Consider the following 16,191-nt stretch of genomic DNA (forward strand, 5'->3'; position numbering starts at 1 on the left):
TCCAAACAATTCCCGAAGCTCACATAGCACTGGAATTGCTTTCCCATCGGGCAGAGTGCTAAGAAATTGGGTCTTTAGAACACCACCTTATTAGTGAGGCTAAAGTAGCTTCTAGACTATCGTTAGTCAGGGCCCACTAGCAAGCCTAAAAAGATTAAACTGACAAGCAATTTAACTGTACACCAGAACAAAGTCCAACACTATTTAAAGGAATACAACAAAATCTAAAACTATATAAAAATTACCAAAGAAGCAGGAGAATGTGATCCATAACCAGGAGAAATAGTAGGATCACATAATGATGACAGAGATGATGAAATTAGTGGATAAGGAACTTACAATAACCATTTAAAATCTTACAAACATACTCAAGGAAATAAAGGAAAACAGGAACTTAATGAATAGAGAAATGGAGATTTTAAAAAAGTCCTAACTGGAACTTGTCTATATAAAGTATCTGAAATTATATCCCATCCTACTTAATGAGTTTACCAGGAAATTAGACATCGCAGAAGAAAATATGAGTAAACTTGAAAGTTAAAGTAACAGAAACTATCAAAAATGAAGCAGAGGGTAAAAACACTGCCGTAATCATCATCATCATCATCATCATAGCATCAGTGATCTGTGAGTTACCAGTGTGAAACAGTCTAACACACATGAGATTCGAGTTCCAGAAGGGGACGGTGTGAGGGAAAAGAGGAGAAAAAATATTTCTAGAAATAAGGCTTGAACATTATACAAAAATAATGCAAGTTTTATAACATATGTAGATGTAAAACATCTGAAAACAATAATTCTAAAAAGGGGAGAGGGAAAAATGAAAGTATATTGCTGCAGTATATCCTATACATTAAGTCCTCAGTTAATACTGTAGATAAGTTCTTGGAAATTGCAACTTTAAGTATGATGAGACATAAGGAAAGCAACTTTACCATAGGCTAATTGATAACAAGAGTTAGGTTTCTACAGCATATTTCTGGTCACAAAAACATCACCAAACTTCTAAATAAAGATTCAAAACACTTCTAATATCAAACATTGGGGGAAAAAGTGAGCTATATATACATTTAAGAAAGATTAATTTTATAAGTAAGATAATTATTTTCCAACTGCTTATTCCAGTGTAAGTTTGCAGTTCGTCAGAGCCTCTGCAGGAGGCTCAGGGGGAAAGGTGGGAACCCACCCTGGACAGGACACCTTTCTACCACCGCAGGGCACACTCACACACACACCCACACTCATTTAGACTGGGGACCATTTAGACACACCAGTTAATCTAATATCCACATCTTTGGGATGTGGAAGGAAAGCCAGGGTACCCACAGAAATCCATGCAGACATGGGGAGAATATGCAAACTTCACAGGGACAGCGGCCTGGCCCGGAACTGATTTTCTTTTCCCATCAACGTTGTAACAAAATGACATTGAGTGAAACATTATTTAAGCCCTAGCTGGTTTGGCTCAGTGGTCAGAGTGTCGGGCTGGCACCCAGACTGAGACTGAAGGGTCCCAGGTTCGATTCCAGCCAAGGGCACATACCTCGGTTGCAGGCGGGAGACAATCAATTGATGTGTCTCTCACATCAATGTTTCTCTCTATCTCTCTCTCTCTCTCTCCACCCCTCCTCCACTCTCTCTGAAAAGCAATGTAATGAGGATGAAACAAAACATTATTTGAGGACTTGCTATACTTGAAGTGGTATAACATTATCTGAAGGTAGAGCAACCCCTAAAACAAATAAACAAAAATACCAAAAACAGTTAAAAAATCAGTAGGCAATCAACAATCTAATAGAAAGGCTCTAAATAGGCAGTCCTGGAACATTTCACTAATTAAACAAATTATGCTATATTAATATAGTGGAACATCATGCAAATGTGAAAAAATTAGGTAGCTCTCTATATATAGCTGTGTGCACCTAGTGATGGGATATGTTCTGAGACATGCAAGATGCGTCGTAATGTGTTGTTAGGCAGTTTGTGGTCGTGCGAACATTAGAGTACACTTACACAAACCTAGATGATACAGCCTATTACACACCTAGCTTTCTGGGGAGGAAAAATAACTTCCTCTCTATTCTCCTGGGTTCTTGGCTGAGATATCCCAGGAATAAAAGACACATTAGCAGGAGAAAAACAAAAGTTTAGTAACACCTGCATACATGAGGGAGATGGAGGAAAACTAAGTTAACTCGCTAAAATGGCTGAAACCACCACCTTAAAATACCATAGTGGAAGACAAAAGAAGACGTTGGGGGTGGAAGGAGTCAGTGATGAGAGATTACCAAGAACAGTAAACAAGGGTAAGGTTGTTATGCAGGCTTATGTCTTCTCTTCTGCACTGAGAAGACCTTCTAGAGATAGATCGTCACCCTGTTCTACATACAAAGGGCAAATTCTACTTGGTTTTCAGAGCTTCTCCCACATGTGCCATTTCATAAAATTAACCAGCCTAAATTAATCCTTCTGTCAAAAAGACGTATTTTGGGGTAACATATTCTATTTCCCTACAGCTCCTAGGTAGGCTACAATCCTGTACAGCATGTTACTGTACTGAATACTGAAGGCAACTGTAACATAACAGTATCTGTGTAATGCTTTGCACTACCACACCAGAACAGCTACCATATCACCAGGCAATAGGAATTTTTCAGCTCCATTGTTATCATGGGACCAACTTTGTATATGTGGTCCTTTCTTGGCAGAAACATTATTTAGCACCTGACTGTAATTCAGAGAGTGCTCCTATGGGCAGGCAGTATCCAGCAGGATAGAGTCATTATGCAGCCAAACTTCCTGCATTTGAATCCAGGCTCTATTATGTACTTGCTGAGTCATCTTGCACAAGTTACTTAACTTCCTTCTGCCTCAGTTTCTTCTACAAAGAAGTGGTAATACTCATAAGATTGTATGGGAATTAGAAAAGGTAAGTGATTTAAGGCATTGAAAACAACCCCAAGCACAAAATTGGTGTTAATTGTTGAGTAAAGAAAAGGAAAATCTCCATAGTACATTTTTAAATGAAAACAACAAGGTCCATCTGTATAAAAAATAAATTATATAAATATATGTCCACAAAAGTAAAGACTATTTCTAGAAGGCTAAACAAGAAATATAAAACAATAAATCCTTCCGGAAAAGAGAGACTGCTATCTTTGGAACAAAAGAAGAAAAATGTACTCTTCCCTTTGTATTTTTATGTAAATATTGAATTTTCTACAATGTGTTACCTACTCAAGTAAAATTAATTTTAAATAAATAATTAACAATAAGCATTTATAAAATCAGGAAAATGTGCATTTCGAACGCAAGTATCATGGTAGGTAAAAAAAAAAAAAAACCAATTTGATTTTCAATAAATTGTTTCTTGCCAGCTTCCCTGGGCTCCTGAAGCAATTTCTGGTCTTTGTCATTTGTGACCTACTTTTGTAACTCTTCCTTCCTTCCTTTTATCTTTTCATGATCTCACAGATATCTTCCTTTATTACCTACAATAAACTATATTTTGACAGAATATCTTCCTATGTACTTTTCTTTTCCAAAGCTCTTATTATGTTTATTGAGTTTTTTATGTCAGAAATATAGAGGGGAAAAGGGTTATCAAATATGCATTTGATTTCAGTCAACTTCATTTTATGTTTAAAACACAAATATTTGTGAATATTGCATATGTATGTACATACACAACTTCTCAAGGCATATAAGAGCTTTCTGCATTTTAAGAACAATGCTATTTCAAAACAATTTATTATTGCAAACATTCTTTAACAATCACAATATGATTTGAAAAGTTTTCTGCATTAGCTCTGGAGTTTATCTGTGTAATTCAGCCTCTGCCACTTACTAGCTATGTTACTTAGACTAAGTTATTTAACCTCCTTCTACCTCAGCTTCCTAATCTGTAAATTTGTTATGAATAGTAGGTCCAAACATTGGGATGTTATAAGAGTAGACTAAATGAGGTAACAGACATTTCAAACAATGTCTGACCCACAGTAAGACCTTAATAAATGTTAATGTTGATTATATAACATTATCATTACTAAAAATTGTGAAAGCATATGGACTAGTTGGGAATGAGTTTGGTTAATTAGTGTCATCACATAAAAAATATGTGATGACACTAATTTTTTAAAATGAAATTCATAGTTTTAAAAAATGTTATTCAATCAAGTATATAATTAGAACTCATTATATGTCATATTATTTAAAATTAAGAATTTTATTTCTAGAAATATTCAACCATAAATAAAAAATGAATGCTTTATTTTTTATTTCAGATTATTCTTCAAAGGACTGTGTTCTTAGTATCTAATGCCCCTTTATTTTCTATTTTTTCCCTATTCAGGCTACAAAAGTTCCAATGAATAATATGAGAGCAATAATCATTACTCTGGTCACTGGATCTCAAATTATTTAATATTCAGAGAAATGCTATAATACTTTCTATCACTGTAATGTTTTTAAAATTATTTTATTTTATTTTATTTTTGTTTAAAATATTACAAATGTCCCTTTTTCTCCCCAATGACCTGTTCCACCCCATCCCATTCCCCTCCCCAGTCCCTCTCCCCACCATTGTCCGTGTCCTTGGGTTGTGCATACATGCATATAAATTCTTTGGTTACTCTCTCCCCCTCCACCCACCCACCCTCCTCCATCCCTCTGACATTTGTCAGACTCATCTATGCTTCCATGCCATTGAATCTATTCTGTTCATCAGTTTATTAAGTTCTTTAGATTCCACGTATAAGCAAGATCATGTGATATTTGTCTTTCGCTGCCTGGCTTATTTCACTTAGCATAATATTCTCCAGATCCATCCATACTGTCCCAAAGGGTACGAGATTCTTCTTTACAGCTGCATAGTATTCCATGGTGTAAATGTCCCACAGCTTTTTTATCCACTCACCTACTGATGGGCATTTGGGTTGTTTCCAGATCTTAGCTATTGTAAACTGTGCTGCTATGAACATCGGGGTACATATATTCTTTCTGATGAATGTTTCAGGATTCTTAGGATATATTCCTAGGAGTGGAATCACTGGGTCAAGTGGTGCAGCTCCATTTCTAATTTTTTGAGGAACCTTCATACTGTTTTTCATAGTGGTTGCACCAGTCTGCATTTCCACCAGCAGTGTACTAGGGTCCCCCTTTCTCCACACCCTCGCCAGCGCATGTCGTTTGTTGATTTGTTGATGGCAGCCATTCTGACAGGTGTGAAGTGATACCTCATTGTGGTTTTAATTTGCATCTCTCTGATGATTAGCGAGGTTGAGCATCTTCTCATGTGTCTCTTGGCCGTCAGTATGTCTTCTTTGGAGAAGTGTTTATTTAAGTCCTTTGCCCATTTCTTAATTGGGTTGTTTGTCTTCCTCTTGCTGAGTACTATGAGTTCTTTGTACACTTTGGAAATTAGCCCCTTATCAGATATATCCTTGGTAAATATGTTCTCCCAGACCGTGGGGTTCCTTTGTATTTTGTGGCTGTTTTCTTTTGCTGTGCAGAAGCTTTTTAGTTTGATGTAGTCCCATATGTTTATTTTTTCTTTTGTTTCTCTTGCCCTAGGAGATGTATCAGTGAAAAGTCCACTACGTGGGATGTCTGTGACTTTACTGCCTATGTTTTCTTCCAGGATTTTTATGGTTTCGTGACTTACATTTAAGTCTTCTATCCATTTTGAGTTTATTTTTGTGTATGGTGAAAGTTGGTGGTCTAGTTTCATTCTTTTGTGTTTTTTAAAATTCTTTTCGTACCAAATACTTCCTTGGAGCGATACTGTTCCTAACTCCCTTTTTTGTATTATAACATATCCTTAAAAGATTCAGAGTGGAACTGCAAAAGAACTGAGACAGCAATGTTGAAGAAATATTAAATATCTACTGTAAACATCAAGAATTAATTTTACTGGAAGGGGTTGAAGAAAGTTCCTTTTTTCCCCTCAAAAATCTTTGTGGAACTTAAGTAAATGGATTAGAATCTCTGGGAGTAAGGTACAGGATCTGCGCTTTAAACAAGCCCCCAATTAATTTTGGGGGGGAGATCCACTGTCATTTTAAGAACCAATGAGGAATAATAAAACAGAAAGGGTTAATTTAAAAAGCTCCTTGTAGGAAGTGAATCTTGAGAAGATTTCAAGTAGGAACATTAAGTGGCAGGAAGGAGTGGGTACTTATTCCAAACCAAAGGGATGATATATGAGATAACTCAGAATGTTTCAGCATTCTAGGCATATAGAATTAACCTCACCTGTGTTAAATAAGCAGTAGGAACATAGTGGACAGACAGGACTGTCTACCAAAACTGCTATTAATTAGAAAACCACCAGGCTTTCACTGTTTAATTCTTCTTACAGTTTCCAATTTTTTTCATTAACCACTCTGGAAATAGAAGTCTGCAAAGTATTACAATGCTAATTGACAGAGAAGAAGACCAAAACAACTTCAGCAAAGGAAGGTACCTTTGTTTTCAATTCATAACAAGGATTTTAAAAAAAAGTAGAAAGGCAAAAAGGTCATTTTGGCCTCCCGTTTTTGTGCGCCTGAGTGTGCGAGCACATGCTCTCTCTCTCATGCCCACACATTTCCCCATTTTCTTTCCCCAGGTGCATTTTCTTCTTTTTTTTTGGCTAATCCTCATCTGAGGATATATTTTCCATTTTCAGAGACAGTGGGGGGGCGGGGGACATCAGGTGAGAGAGGCACATTGATTGCCTCCCCATGCACCCTCATGCCATCCCCCTGGGGGCGTGCTAGGAATTGAACCTGCAACCCAGGTAGGTGCCCTTGACCAGAATCAAACCTGCAACCCTCTGTTGGGTGGGCAGACGCTCTAACCACTTAGCAACACCAGCCAGGGGACCCCAGGTGCACTTTCTTTTGCCTCTATACCTTACTTCCTGAGCCCACATAGCCCAGGTGGCTCACCTCTTCCATGGCTAATTCCTTCTACCTCTGTGACTTTCAAAATAAACTTTTGCTTGTATTTGAATCTTGGCTCTGAGTTTTTTCTTAGCCAAAACTCAAGAACTGAGGATGCTGAACTGAGGTCTAACATCTGGTGCCATTCACCATTCACAAAAGAACCTGTTTCTACAAGTTATGAAATGTATTCATAAATTTGCCAATCTAAGAAATGCTAATTGCTTACTTTTAGTTGTCACAAAAAATTAAGGTTTCTAAGAGTTAAGAATTCTAATTAAGGTGGAAAGAAACTGTGTTTTGAGTAACAGAAGGTAGAAAATCCGAAGAAACTGAGTTGTTCTAAAGTTAGTTATTACTGAATGAGTTAAGACGAGACAAACTAAAAGGGACTAGAAAAGTTATAGAATGTTTATGAAAAGAAATCTTAAATAAATGTTATATATGGTTAAAGTAAATAAGATTGGAATAAATTTAATTCCATAAATGAATTTAAATTACAAAAGCAAGCTAATAGAGAATTAAAGTTTTGTTGTTTTTCACTATGTCAAAAAGGATAAGGTTTTTCCTGTATTTATTGTTCTACTCCAAATAATGATATGAGGAAAAATTTTTCTACCTAGAAAGCAAAGATTGTATGTGGGGGGGGGGGGTTAAATCCTTGTGTTGTATTTGTATACATAGATTAATACTAAAATAAATATTCCAGAGATTTTATAAAAATCTCCAAGAGTCTACAAAGTTCCGATATAATTTCATTTGTAATTCTTTAATTTTTTAAAAAAATCCTCACCCGAGAATATTTTTTCCATTGCTTTTCAGAAAGAGTAGAAGGGAGAAGGAGAGAGGAAGAGAGAGAGAGAAAGAGAAACATCGATGTGAGAGAGACACATCCATTGGTTGCCTCCTGCAGCTGGGGATCAAGCCTGCAACCAAGGTATGTGCCCTTAACTGGAATCGTACCTGAGACCCTTCAGACCGCAGACGGATGCTCTAACCACTGAACCAAACCAGCTAGGGCTCATTTGTAATTCTAATTGTTATCTTGGAATGCTGTATCTTACACAAAAGCAAAGTTCTTTGTCAACTGCATTATAATCAGATTTATAACCATGTCATTTTAAGTTTCATCATTTACAAAGTCATTGTTTTACTTGGATGCATTTGCAAATAGGTTTCATCTCAAAGATCCATGAAAAGGACTCTGACTTAATACTAAAACAGAGTTTTCTGAGATTAAATTTTCAGATCATACCCTTAAACAAGATGCAGATTTATAGAACTCTAAGGAATAACTGGATTTATGGAAATACTGGCAGATGATCTGGATAAAAAAGAATTGATTATATGGGACTGACTGAACTTAGGATAATTATGATTTTCAAAATTCTTTTGTTTTCCAGATGTAAGGAAACTTGTATTTCTTAGAGCAGTATGGTAAGTCATACCTTTGTAAGCAATACTGAAGCCTTTATATTTTTCTCCCTACCTGATCTCTCCAGAATTCGGAAACTCTTAAATGAGTATTATTTAATTTTCATAGCAATATCATTGTTTGCATGAATTCAATGAGAATCTGTTCTCTTTATAACAGGACACAGTTGGAAACTGGTTTTATTAACCAAGACTTTGAGTGGAATGTCATGTTTGAGAGAGACATGTATAGACTCTGGATGTCACCAGAAAGCTTTAAGGAATTAAGATCGACTTTGGCCCTGGCCAGGTAGCTCAGCTTGTCCAGATACACCAAGGTTGTGGCTTCAGTCCCCCATCAGGGCACATACAAGAATCAACCAATGAATGCCTAAATATGTGGAACAACAAATCGATGTTTCTCTCTCTGATGAATTAAAAAAAAAGATAGACTTTGGAAGCTAATAAAAGCCCCTTGGAAAAACAGTATGGTACCTTGCTTATTCATGGTTCATAGCACTCTTTGCAGGTGAAAAAAGAAGGTTGCTTTCCTGGGAGATGGTAAAGAAAGAACTGCAAGCCCGGCCGGGCATGGCTCAGCAGTTGAGCATGGACCTAGGATCCAGGAGATCGTGGTTCGATTCCCGGTCAGGGCACATGCCCAGGTTGTGGGCTCGATCCCCAGTGGGAGGGCGTGCAGGAGGCAGCTGATCAATGACTCTCTCATCATTGATGTTTCTCTCTCTCTCTTCCTCTCCCTTCCTCTCTGAAATCAATAAAAATATATTAAAAAAGAAAGAAGGAAGGAAGGAAGGAAGGAAGGAAGGAAGGAAGGAAGGAAGGAAGGAAGGAAGGAAGGAAGGAAGGAAGGAAGGAAGGAAGGAAGGAAGGAAGGAAGGAAGGAGAAAGAAAGAAAGAAAGAAAGAAAGAAAGAAAGAAAGAAAGAAAGAAAGAAAGAAAGAAAGAAAGAAAGAAAGAAAGAAAGAAAGAACTGCAAGGCATTTTAGGGGACCTCGAGAACTTGTGGAATTCATCCAAATCTATGGTTATTGCAGGCAAAGTCTGATGGCAACTATGTGGCTTGGTTTCTTCACCCTGAGAGGCTATTGAGAGTTTAATCTGGAGATTCCTTATGAGACTCCAGCAAAGCAGATTTAAAAGAGTCTATATAATCAATTACTATTATTGTTGAATTTTTGCAAATAAGCCAAATTTATTGAAACTATATTTAGGCACTAAATAGTCTTGATGTGATCATCTTTGAGAAAAATGAGGGTGACCTCAGGGAGAGAAACTATGTTACCATAGAATCTACAGGATGGGGTAAATGTAGGTTTGCAATAGTTTGTATGGAAAATAATACAATAATTAATAAGTAATACAATTATAAACTCTGCGTATCACGTACTCACAACTATAAACCTACTCTTGTCACACCCTACATAATACAGAATTATGGATATAGACTCTAATCCAGTTAAATGTCATTAAAGTTTTACTGGACTGGATCCTGAATTTTTCTAGTTTCCTTAAATATTTGCCTATAACCCTATGAACTATTGTTTCATTATCCCCCATCCATTGACTTGGAATTATTAAGAATGAAAACTCTTCTGGGCCTTGCAATTGCAAATGGCAGCTAAAGGATATAATATAAACTTCAGAAAAATCACAACAGCTCATACTTAAACAGTCTCAGTGACTGATGCTGTGTAAGCCACGTAGAATTCACCAGAGCACCTGATGACATCATCAGAGACATTCAAAAAGGCAGACAAGGAGGATCTATCAGATAGTCACTGCAGGCCTTCATTCCAGCAAAAGAAACTTTGGGCCTTACATCCAGAAATATTCTCAACTGACAGGCTTACAGACTCAGAAGCTGGTTTATAATTTGCTCTGATCATTATCCTTTTTTTCTTCTGTATTCATAGACATATCCCTTATTAAACACCTGACTGCTTGCATATACAGTATAGGCCTCATTTTGGGGACTCATGTGCATAGTGATGCCTCCTGAAATGAGACTCAACACATTTCACTAAACTGAATTATTCTCAAAACTGAATGACTGAATCAATGAAATATGGAGCAAGCTACCAACTTGGCTTCTAGAATGTGAAAGTTTATTATTTAAAGTTTCAAAGGCGAGACACTAAAGGGAAAACAATTATGTCAACCTGAAGGTGCTTTTTGGGATACTGACTTTAAGCTATTTATTAAGAAACAAAAACTCACAACCTTAGACTTCTGCCACTTTCCTGCCTAAGAAATACAGAGAAAAACCTGCTTCGGGAAGGATATTTTAGAATGCTGCCTTAGCCTAACTTGATTTAAGTATGGTAAACAAGAGAGCTTCAGGCACCTGCTAGTATTCTGTATACCCCTTTGTCCCAATGTTTCTGAGGGCCTAGTGGGATTTTCCTGCCCTTTGTGTTCTGCTCTTTTCAACTACCAGTAAATGGCCCATTCTCACTTCTGAAATCGATTACCGCATTCCCCCCTTCCCCTTTTTCCTTTGTTTAAATAGTTTTATATACCCAGTGCTGCCTGGGAATTTTCATGGATTTATCATGTCTATGTGAATCCCCCCTGCACATGTATTCAACTTTTATTCCCACCCCAGTTTTAAAAAATAGTCACCCTGGCTGGGTGGCTCAGTTGGTTAGAGCATCATCCCTGATAGCTCAAGGTTTCGGGTTCTATCCCTGGTCAGGGCACATGCAGGAGTCAACCAATGAATGCATAAGTGGGTGGAACAATAAATTGACATTTTATTCTCTCTCTCAAAAAGCAATAAAAAATGTCATTTTGGTTTTTGTACTGAATTTTATAGTCATACATTTATAAACATAGAACTTTTATATAAGGGAGCCTTTCTTTCAAAACTTCTAACCAAAAGATAAACAATTATTCAAATTTAGACGTTTATTCAAATTTATAGTAAAAAATTTAAAATAAGAAATTTAAATAATTATATAAGATTAATTTAAATGTAACTGGTGTTTCCACATATGTAAAATGACAGTTTGAAACTCGGAAATTTCTAAAATCCTGTGTAGTTCAAATTCTAAAATTGTATGATATACAAATTCCTCAAACTTTGAATTAAATATACTAGGTTGTTAAAAAACTGTAAGATAAGCTTATTCTGATAATTCAAATAATTCTGAAATGTTAGAATACTGATAGCTGCATCCTGTAAACAATCCATCAGTACAGTACTGTTTTCAGACTTCCTGTTAGCATGTGTTCTGAGTGAATGATGACCAATAAATATTTTCTCTTACTTGGACTGTTAATGTTAGCAGAATGCAACATAGCTACTGACCAAGGAGTTATAAAAGGCCCTATAATTATAGAATACTGAAAGTCTCATGAACATATGAAAAACATCATTACCTAACCAGTGAATATCATGCCAAACATAACTGAGTACAGTACCTTAACTCCTGAAATGTTTAGATTAAATAAAATTTGAGATATTTATCTATATGCAAAACAGGCAGCACTGCTTTACAATCTGAATATCACGGTAACTCTCCTTTGGTTAAACAGGAAAAAAGTCTGTCCATGGTACTCTTCCCTTGTAATTCTGTCATTCTTACTACACACGTTACATATTTTCCATGTACTTAAGAGCGATGCACTGCACAGAAGTGTCCATGGGAACAAGATTTGATCTATACTGAAACTACATCTGGGAGAAGTAAGCTTATCATAAAGGAGTGTTACACAGAATGTGTATTTCTCAATGTGTATTATGCTGTAATGGGAAAAACATAGAAAGTCTGACTCCTTAGAGCCTCCATAAATATTAACTTTATTCTTAAATTAAGGGACTGGCATTACAATTTAAAACACAGATAAAACAAGATAGCAGCCTAAGAATAAACTCTGCATCTGTAAGAAAGAGTTTTTAAACTTAATTTGGGGATCATGGGGGGAAACAAAGAGGGAGGCCAAAAGAACTGGGCAGAACACAAAACGTTTACCATTCAATACTCTTCCCAACTGTCAGGCTGACCCTGCTGTTTTTACAAACTTGCCATTTTTACAAACCGACTAATCTGGTTGAGAACCCTCATTTTAAGAATAAAACCACGAATTTTTAAAGCTAATGTAACAAGCCTAATGCTGCCATAGCTCAACAACTGATACTACAGATTAGTGATCCAGAAGATAAACTTCGGGTTCAGCAAATTAGCAACCACACCCCTTGAAAAGAGAACTCAACACTGTTCTCCATTAACTTACATAAAGGGTGGCTCTTTGGTTTAAAATTCATTACTTTATTGCCGGGACCGACCATGTTTGTTTTGGAATTATACTGTTTTATAAACCCTGACTCCGAGGAAAGTTAAAAATTTTACCTATGCCTGAAACTATCAGTTTCGGGGAAGACACCACATACTACAGCGAAACTTGAGTCTTAGTTATCTAACAATTAATTATAAGGACATTATAATTAATCACAATGATATTCTGTGCACTACAAGAATTAAAACGGTTTAAAAACTCAACCGAAGCCCAATGGTGATGTATGACTTCACGAACAGTGTTTCTTTTGGGTTCTAAGAAAGACATTACTATTAAAATATGGTTTGATGGCTAAGTCTGTAGGTTTTCTCGATAATTTAATTTTTTAAACCTAGAAAGGGGCCTGTTTGCGGGCACTGTGAAAACCTACGGAAAGAGAAGTTTGGAAGGGGAAGGATGGGACAAATTAAAAGAACCGCGGAGCGCAAAGAGAACTCCTTGTTCTTTAACGCCCCGCGGCTGAGCGGGGCGAGGAGAGGGAAGGACTTACCTGCCAGCGGCCGTAGGTGAGGAGGACCATGGAAATGGGGATGGCGGTGCCGGACATGGCATGGGTGGAGGGCATGCTGTACTCGGAGTTGTAGAAGACCTCCAACTTCACCACCGGCGGCGAGGCGGGCCGCGGCCAGCGGATGATGTCCTTGGTGCACTGGCCCAGGTACATGACCAGCACCCAGATGACCACTAGCCTCCGGCCCACCAGGGCGTCCAGGTTCCAGATCCAGAAGGGGAAGAACAAGATGTAGAAGAGTTCGTTGCCCAGCTCCGTGCCGAAGCAGAACAGGTAGTAGAGCGGCCAGTTGCTCACGTCGGCCAGCTCGCCCTCCTCGCCCGTCAGCGAGTTTCGCCGCAGGGCGCCCGCTCGCCGCCGCGAGGCCGGGCCCAGCTCCGGGGCCAGTCCGTTCCGCACGCCGTTGGGGGCGCCGCCGCCGCCCGGCTTGGCGGGGCACTGATTGCGGTCGCTCCCGGGGGGCTGGGGGCCTCCGCACGCCCCAGGCTGCCGCTCTCGGCACCGGGAGTCTCCGGAGAGGGGAGCCTCCGCCTTCTCTTCCTCCCTCGGAGCCGCGGCGGGGCGGCTCAGCGGCGCTTCCACCCCGCACAGCCGCTGGAAACGGGCCACTTTCTGCGGCTCCTGCAGACGGCCAGCCAGCTGAGCTAAGCGCTGCCTCAGCGACATGATAACGGGACCCGCGCGGCCCGCGAACCGGAGGACGACGGCAGGATGGGGGGGCCGGCCGCGGGCGCAGCCCCGAATCGCTCCTGTGCGCGTGGCCGGTGGCAGCGGTGGCGGCAGTGGCGGCGGCAGCGGCGGCGGCAGCAGCGCCTCGCTCGACCCGCTGGGTTTTGTAGGGTGACCGCGCCACAGGCCGCAGTAGCGGCCGCGCGCCCCAACCTCCCCCGCGCGCGCTCCGCCACCGCCCGCGGCCTCCACGCGCCGGCGCGCGCCGAGCCCCTCCCCTCCCCCCGCTACTGCCCTGGACGGGCGCCGGGCCGCGCTTGGCCGCCGCGGGCGCCTCGGGAGGCGTCTAGGTGCGGAGGCCCGGCGCCGCGGCGGCCTCAGGTTCGCCTCGTACCCGCCAGGCGTCGCGGCGCCCGGCGTGCGCGAGGCTGCGCGTCCTCGCTCGCCAACTTCCGCGGCCGTTTCCCTCGGGCTGCGCTTGCCCGCTGTGCTTCCTCGAGCGCCGGCTCGGGGAGGCCACGAGCCTGGTGCTCGCTTCGGCGGTGCCAGTGGCCAAGCACCCGGATATCCTGCTGGCACAGAATCAAATGGTGAACGGTGAATGGTGGCGAAGCGACCACCACGCGCCCGGAATCGTTCGACTAAATCATCACAAGTAATTACAGAGCTGTCTGTGTGGGCTGATGTCCTGAAAGCCACGTGCCAATTGACCAGTGGTGGCAAGACTGCATGCGGATCCCAGGACGATACTGTGTCACTGACCAAAACATTGTGGAATAGGTTCAGAGACCCCAGATAGTTTTGACTCACGTGTGGAATTTCCTTTTAATAAATTCTAATGGCTGCCGGGCGTGCACAGGAATTAATCGGTGGCTGAAGGCAGTAGTTTGATAAAGTCGGTTTAGTGTCTCTGTCTCACAAGTTACGCAGACTTGACTTCCAGAGAGAATAGTTTTTATTAGAAGGTCTCAGAACTCTTAATTTCAGGAAGTTATTTTGGGTAAGGTGAGTGCCTGTAATTAAAGAATTTGAACCTCTTCCAAGAAACAGGCTGGAAAATTCTCCTGCGGTTATGTCATAGGAAATATTTTCTGCTGTCGCAGGGAGAGCTACTCTCCCCGCGCTCCACTTTCTGGGCTGTGACACCCCAGCCGTCGCGATATGACGGGGAGGGGAGCTGGGCCCACCTCCAGGGCGCAGAGACGGGCTCAGGTAGAGACGTACCCGGCTGCTCCGGGCAGGGCAAGCGAGGGCAACGGGAGGGCGGGAAAGGCGCAGAGAGTCACGTGATCCTGTGCGATGGGTCGTAATTAAAGGGCGAGATACCAACAGGTAGAGAAGCCAATCTTAAGGAGAGGGAATGAATAAAGAGGGGATGGAAATAGATAAAGATGCATCTGGTGAACAAGTAATAACTCATAGAGTGCAGAGTAGGAAGGTAAGTAATTGGAATAGAGTTAGAAAGGGAAGACAGGACCAAATTGTAAAGGCCTTGAATGCCAAGCTGGGGATTATATTTTGTAGGCAGTGGGGAGTTAAGGGAGTGACAACATCAGAACTGTGCTTTAGAGAGAGAACTGGAAGAAAATCAAAGATAAGTTGCCAGCCGTCAGAGACCAAAGGCCAGGTAAATAATTAGGTGATTGCAGTTACCAGGTGAGAGAATGAGGGTCAGAACTAGGGCTGTAGGCCCTGGCCAGCTTGGCTCAGTGATTAGAGTGGCGCCCTCCAAACCTAAGGGTCACAGGTTCGATTACTTGTCAAGGGCACGTACCTGGGCTGCAGGTTCAGTCCCCGGCCCTGGGGTGCATCTTGGAGGCAACCAATCCATGCCTCTCTCTCACATCAATGTTTCTCTCTCTTTTCCTCCCTTCCCCTTCCTCTAAAAAAAAAAAATCAATGGAAAAAATATCCTTGGCTTAGGATCAAAAAAAAGAACGAGGGATGTGATTCTGAGGATTGGAAGGAAAGGGGTAGATTTGAACAGGATTTTGGAAGTAAGAAAAAAATTAAAGCATTTCCTTTGAATTCATAGGCCTGCAGGCAAATAGGTTTGCAGTACATACCTATATCAAATATTATGTTTGATACCTGAAACTAATACAGTGTTCTATGTCAATTATATCTTGATAAAACGTGGGGGGGACGGGACTGTTACTTTTGTCTATCTGGAACCCAACTTAATTTCTTGTTTGTTAAACTACAAAATTTATTTCCTCTGTATTCTCAAAAAGATGCCTATTGTATTTCTCATTCTCTTATTAAGGACCTGGATTTTAACTCTGCTCTTTTGTAGGGAAAAAAAAAGTCATAGCACAAGTGTAAATAAAATGTGGTAAATATACATAAAAATTT

The 16,191-nt window shown here is 40.4% G+C and overlaps 1 protein-coding gene across 1 annotated transcript in view; it reads right to left on the reverse strand.

Moving 5' to 3' along the window:
• Window positions 1-14,063, reverse strand: part of SGPP1 (sphingosine-1-phosphate phosphatase 1) — a 39,509-nt gene extending 25,446 nt beyond the window's left edge. Inside the window, exon 1 of the mRNA XM_081145685.1 lies at window positions 13,147-14,063. Within this exon, the coding sequence (XP_081001811.1) occupies window positions 13,147-13,833 (687 nt within the window). The 5' untranslated portion in view covers window positions 13,834-14,063. The remainder of the gene's footprint in view (window positions 1-13,146) is intronic.
• Between the last annotated feature and the right edge of the window lie 2,128 nt (window positions 14,064-16,191).

This window comes from Miniopterus schreibersii, assembly GCF_964146895.1.
Source record: "Miniopterus schreibersii genome assembly, chromosome: 1".
In the NCBI taxonomy this organism is placed as follows: domain Eukaryota; kingdom Metazoa; phylum Chordata; class Mammalia; order Chiroptera; family Miniopteridae; genus Miniopterus; species Miniopterus schreibersii.